This window comes from Lissotriton vulgaris, chromosome 7, assembly GCF_964263255.1.
Source record: "Lissotriton vulgaris chromosome 7, aLisVul1.2, whole genome shotgun sequence".
In the NCBI taxonomy this organism is placed as follows: domain Eukaryota; kingdom Metazoa; phylum Chordata; class Amphibia; order Caudata; family Salamandridae; genus Lissotriton; species Lissotriton vulgaris.
Genome location: NC_141695.1, coordinates 1,258,480,330 through 1,258,489,561, shown reverse-complemented (window position 1 = coordinate 1,258,489,561; position 9,232 = coordinate 1,258,480,330). Strand labels below are relative to the sequence as shown.

The 9,232-nt window shown below is 45.2% G+C and overlaps 1 protein-coding gene across 1 annotated transcript; it reads right to left on the bottom strand.

The window, feature by feature from the left end:
* Window positions 1-5,823: 5,823 nt before the first annotated feature.
* LOC147703355 (cysteinyl leukotriene receptor 2-like) lies at window positions 5,824-8,513 on the bottom strand. The gene is made up of 2 exons (XM_086931799.1): window positions 6,001-8,513; window positions 5,824-5,890 (listed from the first exon to the last, which is right to left on the bottom strand). The coding sequence occupies exon 1, from the start codon at window positions 8,493-8,495 to the stop codon at window positions 7,404-7,406; it is 1,092 nt and encodes a 363-aa protein (XP_086787925.1). The 5' UTR covers window positions 8,496-8,513; the 3' UTR covers window positions 5,824-5,890; window positions 6,001-7,403.
* Window positions 8,514-9,232: the final 719 nt, after the last annotated feature.

Genomic DNA, 9,232 nt, shown 5'->3' with positions numbered 1-9,232 from the left:
GACCAATGGAAATCAAAAAAAACTTTGCACTAGATCCATAGTACAGATGGGGATGCACGGTCAAAAAAGCTGCCAGGAGCCAGGAGGTGCATGTCTACGGTGGTGTGCAAACATGTGCCCTGTGAGGATGTTTTTGAGGAGAGACGCCGGGTCCATAGGTTCCCCCCAGGCATCGCATTGCAGGTGGGTGCAGTCAAATTTAGTATCCACCTACAAGTGAATCCCTGCTCCACTTTCAAAACGAGGCTGGGTTGCCACTTAGGGAAAAGGCACACCATTTCTTCAAACAGTCGGTCAGTAGCAGGCTGTTCACAGCATAGGCATGAATTTTCCCAGCACCGTGACCAGTGCATTGTTTGTAAACAGGTGCACTGTCTCAGTCTTCCCCCAGGCCAGAGCACACATGTAAACAGGGAAACTGAGCCCAAACTAGAATTAGGGCCCAGTCTGTATGTCCAGACATTGAAGTCTTATTTTGTAACCAATTACTTCAGATAAAAAAACAGGCGATGACTGGATCAATTAGGGTTCTTATGGGGAGTTGTGTTGTCAACAGCCACCTATAACTGGCCGCAGGATTCGTGGCGACTGACCGTAATTGGTTCTCTGTGCCTCCTTAACGATTATTGGCACTGAATTCGTCCTTGTAACATTCTGGTTTGAGGCCTATGAGCCACAGTTTTCCTTTTGGCCTCGGGCCTGCTTTTTAAATAGAAGTCCTGATGACCGTTGTATTTTGTTGGGTCAAATAGATCGCGACAAGGTCCCATACGAATTGATTAATTCATTATTTTGGCTAAAAAACAAAACTTTGTATTCTAGCCATATGGGCTGCTCATACTTTTTAATTTCCTATTCATTTTGTGTGTGAATCACCCGGTGCATTCAACACTTTTATACATTATTCACTACGCGCCATTTCGCTGTTTTTAATTATTATTTATGCTGAATATATGTGTTTAATTTTGTAGTATCATGTGTCCCAAATATTGAGATATTCTGCCCTCATCCATATATGCTTCATATCTGCTCCATGGTTTCTAAAATGTTTTAAAATGCTTGAGGATATTTGTGTCTACTTTTGATTGATGCATGTTAAATGGATTACAGGAACCCACTGTTCGGTTTCTTATTATTACTTGAAGACACAGGATTCAGGGAGTTTTCAGGGGGCATGCTTGTGTTGCCAGAGCCTAGTCACTGATAAAATGAATAAGGAAGCTCGTTGACATCATTATCTCCCCATATTTCGCTATGGCAGTGAAATGTGATGTTTAACAGCAACAAGCATTGACAAAGTCAGGACATTTGGCTTCTGTATGAGGCATGAACACAACAAATGGCTACACATGGGCACACACCAACCAACACACATCTAAACATCCATTTTCATAAAGGTAGAAAATGGCAACCATGCACATGGATTAACAAACACACAGGCACTTAGGTGCACCAAAAAACAAACATGAAGGTTTCAATACAAACAGATCAACAGTCTGCATAATCATGCGCAGGAGATGGCACAGTGTGGCAAGCATGAAGTGCAGCAAGGGCACAAGGCAAAGAAAAACAAGGGGGTACAGGATGATGTCCATCAGTGAAAAAATCAGTGCTGTGAATCAGAGGGACATTGGGTGATGTATAGTTCAAGGGCACAATACTGTGAGCGTCTACTCTAGGGTGATGTGTTGCATAGGGGGCAGGCTGTTGGACAATGTGTGAAATCATGGTTGGCATCTTCAGAAAGTCCTGTGTCTTTTGCACAGTAACATTTTGCAATCTGCAATTTACGAGCGTACACTTTTAATGATAAAAAATTAACAGGAGGAGATGTGATCTAGCGTCTAAGCTTCCACCTGTGGAGTCGGTGGAAATGTGTTGTAATGAAAGACCTGCCTCGTCATCCAAAATCGTGTTATTCTGAGCAAATCACATAATTTGACACTGCCTAAGAATGCAAATACATTTGTGAAGTGTAAATTAACTGAAAGATGGAAATTACCAGTGGATGTACACAATCTTGTTTTGGATGCTAAAACCCTCTATTATGTACAGAGATATACGTCTGTGCTATATCAATATCAAATATCAATACACGCACACACAAAACTACAAGTCTCAGAATGCACAATTTTATGGCTAAACACGACAGACCTGTCCCGAGGTACCATACATGATTAAGGCCACTTGGCGGCTATGCACATGGATCTATAATGATAAAAAACATACATTTCTTTTTTGTAGCAACTTGGCGAGATTCACTTTTACTGAAAACACACAATTCCTCTTTATGACTGGGTTTTTGCTGCTTTACATTTTTTTCTGCTCATTCAGACTCCCATATTCTGAACAAAAAGTTGTCTCACGAGTATCAATTTCAAGTACTTACATATACACAAAGGTTACCGTGCAATAAATCATTGTAACGCTGCATGTGAAAGATATCAACAGGGTGTTGCATTCCCCTTTGCTTCCCATGCAATGCACTGCTATGGTTGGATGATTTCTGTGGAAATTAGCTTTCTTTTCCACCAGCGCCAAGTCCATGAAAGCAGCAAATGCTCTCGAAAGAATTCAGTAAAGAATCAGTCATCAATTCCTGAATCATGCTGGCAGCTCAACCAATTGCAACAGGGCTTTGGGCGGGATGAAAAAAAAGTGGTGATCCTTTAAGGGGTGTGGCTTGTGTAATTAAAGGCATGGCTTAAACACAATTTTTGTGATTCCCATAGCTTACCACCTGACCAGTATTTTGGTTCCTCGCTGAGCTATGTTATTGCATCCAGATTTATAACACAATAACTGGCATACACCTCAAACCAGCCAGGACTATTGGCTTTGACAATGGATGTTAGCTGTTTGAGATGAAAGACTAACAACAGTACTTTTGCTGTAAATAAAACTGAAAATGTTACAATTCTGAAATTGAAACCATGAATTAAATATTACTGATTCCTGTGGAAGTGGCAGTGGTCTTTAGAAAGTCTGAATCATTCCCATTCTGTTTGCTCTATGTTGGACATATCCGCCCTTTTTTTCCTCCACTTTTTACCCATCTGCATATTTTAAAACCTCATCTCTTTCCTCTTCGGCACCCTCTTTAATCTCTCGCCTGGATGCACCTCCTCACATCAGCTTCACTACCCTCAAAAACATAACGCACCGACTCACCTGTATGCACTGCATTCTCTTTTACTTTTGCTTTGTCAATACTTAAACAATTGTCTACCTCCTTCACACAATATCACAACTACAACAGGAATACGTGACCACTGCTATGTGCTTTCTGCAGAGAGGCCAAGGAATGGATGACCATGTATTCTGAATACCTTAATGACCCAGTGACAGTCATTGCGAGATACTCGCACTGCCTTCACCCTTCACCCTTAACTCCAGAACTTGGGCCCTTAATAAAAACCCACAGTCAACCTAGTTCAAAGAACGCAATACGCTACACTTTAAAAAATAATGGAACACAACATCCTTGAAAAGGCTTTCTTAGAGTGTTGAACATGTGAAATATATCCAGAAACTAAATCACTGCCATGGATTACTTTAACGATTTTTACATTCATTGTTCAGAAATATATTAGAGTTTTGTACCTCTGAGGTGAAGGACATGAACATAGGGCCCGAGTGGGACACGTTTCAGTGTGTTTTTGATTACTACCAGAGGTGAGATCCGGCCCACTTAAAGCCCTGAATTGCAAAACCACCAATTCCACATCTCACAGCACAGCCCATATTGCACACGACCCCCAATGGGTTTGGCCTCCATTAGCCAAACCTAAAACAAGAGCATGCAGAGTGGGATAAACCCCAATACTTTCTTCAGCTTTGTAGAAAACGTATTTTAGGGCACAGAAACTTTGAGCAGAGCTGAGGAAATTCCACCTGCTGCTTATTATGCAGAAGCACATCTTTAAGGTTATGGTGTGACCTCAAAGAAAGTGGCCCACAGTGACAGAATAACCCGACTCTCCAGAATATCACCAGAAAATACCGCGGAGTAGTACAAAATCCCTGGAGCAGCAGACCACAGAAGCCTAACATAGGAAACCACAGTAGGAAGAGAGCTACCAGAATGCCTCAGTAGAGGTACTAAAAAGCGTTACATCTGCTATTCTGAACAGAAACAGTAAACCCGAATTAGCTAGAACATAACATGTCACTAGGTCAAAATGTTAAACTTGCAGAATACCCCCCTGTGGCCAAAAACTCGCCACAAAACCAACACAAAATACAGACCAAGGCTCCAGTGCTGACCCCCTACCCTTAACCGCTCACCAGCCTTGCACTTCCTGTTGAGGAGCCTGGGAAACGGGAGTGAATGGAAACCACTTGAGCAGGGCTACCCTGTTTACTCTTCATTCCAGCCTTCTTGGACTCTAACACCCAGGGTGAAATAGTAGTGGCAGCGTTGCCCCTGACTATCCTCACTTATGTCCAAGTCTCACACCTTTGAGAGAAAGAAATACCAGCAGCTTATAAGTGAAAACTCTCCAAGTATCAAACATGCAAACACACCAGCTACTAATGTAAACAAAGAGGACAACATGGCAGATTGAAAAGGAAACAAGCATTTGCAATGCAATAGGTCTCGCATTTATGAGAGTGGAACAGATAATTAAAAGGCATTGTCATTTACAGTGCCAACAGCTTAAACTCTCACAAATGCGAGACCTATTGCATTGCAAATGCGTGCGGTAAAAATAAACAAAAAGTATTAGGAGAGAGCGTGTCCTGCCTGCAACAGCACGCAGGACAAAGCTATTTGAGAAAATAGTGCTCAAAGGCTGAAATTAAAGCCTACTGAGTAACAACACACGTAACAGGGGCTGTCGCCCTGGGAGGTTACTAAATGAGACAGGCGGTACTAAGGGGGGACTACTAAGCCTTTTGACCGATGAACAGCCACAGTTTACAGTGGACAATGATACAAGCCAATGAAAAATGTAGGCAGTGAGCTTCAAGTCCCTGCCGCAATACAGCATGTCTCGCAGAGCAGCGCACGCGCTGCCCAGGCTGAACCTAAAAACAAATATGGGTGCAGAATTGCAACGATAATGGTAATAACTCGGTATAAAATACTATAGGATTGCACTGGACCCACAACAACTCCCATACCACAAACGCACTATATTGTTTGTCATTGCATTTGCTGTGTAGACCTTGCAGTTTCCCACAACCCTATATCAAGCAGTCTTTGCACATGTAGGACGAACACAAGTAAGATGAACCAGCATTTTCACCCCACAGGCTGCATACCACTCCGGATCACCAAGACCGGGGCCTGTGGAAGCCCCGGCTGCACTGAGAGAGTGGCTGACACAAAAGTACTGCACGCCCGGGCATCATTCACAAACTGTGAGGAGGTGTGATTTACTCCGTAGTACTCCCGGCTCTTCTGAAGTTAAGTCATGCCTACTCATGGAAAAACATCTTTGAGACTCAGACGTGGAAAGAGGAAAGAACTGGCAAATGACCTGAACTGAGATAAAAAGAGACAGAGGCGGACATTTACAGTAGGCTGACAGTCCTCCAGGCCCTCAGCTTGGTAAAGACCCTTGCACCTGCCTTCCCAGCAGAGACTGCCCACAATACACAGAGATGCAGAGCCACTATTGAAGGCAGTCAGCATCTGCTGATAGCCCCATGTTTGATGTGCTTGATTGGCAAAGAATACTTTTAGCAATAAACTCCCTCAGCAAGAGTGTGTTCTTGAACAACAGAAATCAAGACTGATGTGCAAGGGGTTTTCTCCCTGCACGTGGGGGCCATTGAACAACGTACGTAGATGCTCCCACTCGACTAAACTGTAAATGACGCCCAGAGTGTCTCCTTTATTCAATGCTTTAATTACAAAGACAATCAAAACACTTACTTTCCTGCGAGGAAAAGTACATTTTAGCTCATGAAACTGAAGGACAAAAAATTGCACCTCATCTTATGAGATCCATCAGGATCAGCAAAGATGTTCTGATCTATGCAGGCCATCAGAGGATTCACTGTGAGTGGTACATGAACTTCAAAACTGCCTGGAAACTGAAGAAACACCACTACTGGACAGGCTGTAGTATTTAATGGATGTCCCATGTTTATTCTGGCAACTATTGTTTGATATGTCATGCCAATAAAGTGCATTGGAATAATTTTGTGGAGTTACTTATTACAGCATGAAAGGTGGGAATTACATTCCAACTATATAATGGAAGGGAAGTGGCTTGTCCCTAAACACATCGTGAGAAGTAGGGGTTAGTCTGCGATGACAACATGGGTGGTGAGGGGTCAGTACAGGTTTGCACCATAGTGGATGAGGGGTATGTCACAAAATACACTGCAAGAGTCAAAGGATTTGTAGCTGATTTCAATGACAGTTCTTGAGTACAACATAGGAAATTACAGAATGTCCCTAATGAATCTGTGGGATTGAAGAGGTGTGGCAAGCGAATGGTCAGGCCTGTTTAGACCTTGGGGCATGAAGGACATGTTCCTAAGTATGCCAGGGCGGTACGGAGGTCAGTCGCTAAATTAGACCCAAGGACAAGAGGGGTATATTCTCAAATACTTTCTGAAAGGCGAAAGGTTTCTTGGATTATACTGTGAGAAGCAAGTGGTTGAGTTTGATTTCTCTGCGGAAGTAGAGCAGCTGGCCTCAGATATCTCTATGGCACCTTTCTCCTTCTGTCACAGTTTTCCAGTGTATCTCACCCTCTTTTCTCTTTCTTTGCAAGTTGCCTCAGAGTCTGCTGCCCACTTTCCAGCTGTCCACGTGTCTGTCGCTCTCTCTCCAAGTATCTAGATGTCAATCTCACTCTCTCTCTCCAGACTTCCTGGTAGCTGTCCCCTCTCTTAAGGTATCCAGATACAATTCTCTCTCTCTCTGGCTCACTCGCTCTCTCAAGGTACTCTCGATTTGAACTCCTTACAGGTTTTCAAGAGTCTATTGCCTTCACATGTACGAGTGCCCACTACTGTCCCTCGTGGTTCTCCAGATGTTGGTCATCATTCACGCTCTAGCTGCCCTGGTGTCTCTAACCTGAAGCACTCCATGGCCTCCAGGTTTTCTGGTGTCTATGGCATCGCCTGTGTAACCCAGTGTTTGTGTCCCTCTATACTCCCCATTCTGTAGGTGTTGCCACATCTCTACCTCTTGAGTTGCCTACTCCAGGTATTCTAGTTTCTGATGTTTCTATCCTGGTATATCTAACTGACCCACTCTCTCCTTAGTTTCTAGAATCTATCAGATGTCTTCTGTTGACTCGTCTCTATGTGTTCTTGAGTCTGTTGTCTCGTGTGAGGTGTCGCCAATTGATTCCCTCTCTCCAGGTGGCTCTGAAGTCTCTTGTATTGGGGAAGGAGTCTCTGGTTGATTCCCTCTCTCCAGCTCTCTTCGGGTTGCCCTATGCCCGGGATCCAGAGCTCGGCTGGAGCAGTATGCTCTGTGTAGACTTGGACTTGTCCGAATTGGGTTCTTTTTTGAGACATGCAATCCGCCATTGGACGTTCTCGCTGTTGAAGTAATATACCAAGGGGTCCAGGAAGCTGTTGAGGCTGGCTAGTGCCATCCCAGCCCGGCGCGCGCCACACGTGAACCGCAGCACCTCCGGGAAGACACCCACGCGGCCCAGCGTGTGGACAGTCTGAATGGAGTGGAAGGGCAGGAAGCAGAGGGTCAGCACTCCAATGACCAGCAGGATGGTGCGCAAAGACTTCCTCTTCAGAGTACGGGCCCCACCGGTGCTGTCGGCCAAATCCACAATCCTCTTGAAGATGAGGATGTAGCAGGTGAGAATGGTGACAAAGGGGAGGAAGAAGCCTACGGCTGAGGAGAGGAAGGTCATGGCTGCCAGCCGCTTGCTCCAGGACTTGGTGGAGAAGTTCTCCATGCAGGCCGTCCGCCCGTCAGGGAAGGTGTTAGTCAGAGATCCTGACAGGCCCAGAGCCGTCACCACCGCACCAATCACCGTCCAGATGACAAGAGACAGGACCACGCGGTAAGATGGCTTCTTCAGCGTCAAGTAGCGGACCGGGTGCAGCACAGCCAGGTAGCGGTCAATGCAGACACAGGCCAGGAACAGGGTGCAGCCGTACATGTTGGCAAAGAACAGGGCGCTGGTGACCTTGCACATGGCCTCCCCAAAAATCCAGTCATTTTGGCGCCGGTGGTAGTCCAGCTGCAGCGGGAGTGAGAGACTGAAGAGGACGTCGATGAGGATGACGTTGTAGAGGAAGACGGTTACCGGGGTGGCGCGCGCCCTCTGCTTGACGCAGCTGTACGCGGCTGCCAGGTTCCCCGCGAGGCTCAGGATGCAGACAATGCCGTAGACGGCCGGTAGGAGGCGGTACTGGAATTCGGCCCCGGCAATACACAGTTTAGGGGGCACCAGTCCAGCGCCTCGGTCTGTAACGTTGTTCACCCAGAGAGAAGTGTTTGGGGTGCTGCTCCCCGTGTACCCCCAAGACTCTGTCGAGAGAGTCGCCGTGCTCTCCATGCTTCCAGCAACAAAGAGAACAGCAGTTCTAACGAAAAGCGGAATTTGTTGTCTGTAGGGTTTTACCGGGGAAGGGGTGGGGGGATTGACGGGATGAGTCAGGGTCTTTTGACAAGCATGAATAGTCAAGGGAAATTTCACAACAGAGGCAAAATTTTGCTGCTTCCTTAGAGCATAGCAATCTGAGATTCAAGTGTGAACGTTTGAGTCATCATAAAATGTACAAATTGAGGAAATATGCAGATTGTTTTGGCAATCTTGGGCAGAACAAAATAAAGAAAAAAGGAACAATGCAGGAAGTTCACAAAGGATTCATTCAGTGCAAATGTCACACAAGTTATTTGTGACCGAATATATGTGCAGAGTTTGAGATGCAACAGGCCCGCCATCCCTCTGTGAGATACCCCGAACCAGCCTATTTTGGAACATGTACACAAGTTCCCTCACATGATTGCAGAGCACGTTAACACACAGCAGATGCTTAGCGGCTGTCGGTCTTTAAAGTTTGAGATGTACATGTGTCTTCCTTCCACTCAAACAAGACTTTGTTTGGGGACACCCAGTGAAACTCTGAAAGGTTGAGAACAGCAGTGTATGTATGGAGGTGTGTTCTGCATTTCAGTGGAACTATAAAACACGTCAAGAGGAGTTATTTGTTTACTACGTCAAATGTAGTTCACGTTAAAACAATCAAGCATTACATGGCACGTGCCAGGATCTTCTGTCTAAGTAGGTGC

Bases quoted from the DNA above. Each gene is read 5' to 3' on its own strand.
- LOC147703355 (XM_086931799.1), bottom strand. From the start codon at position 8,495: ATGGAGAGCACGGCGACTCTCTCGACAGAGTCTTGGGGGTACACGGGG.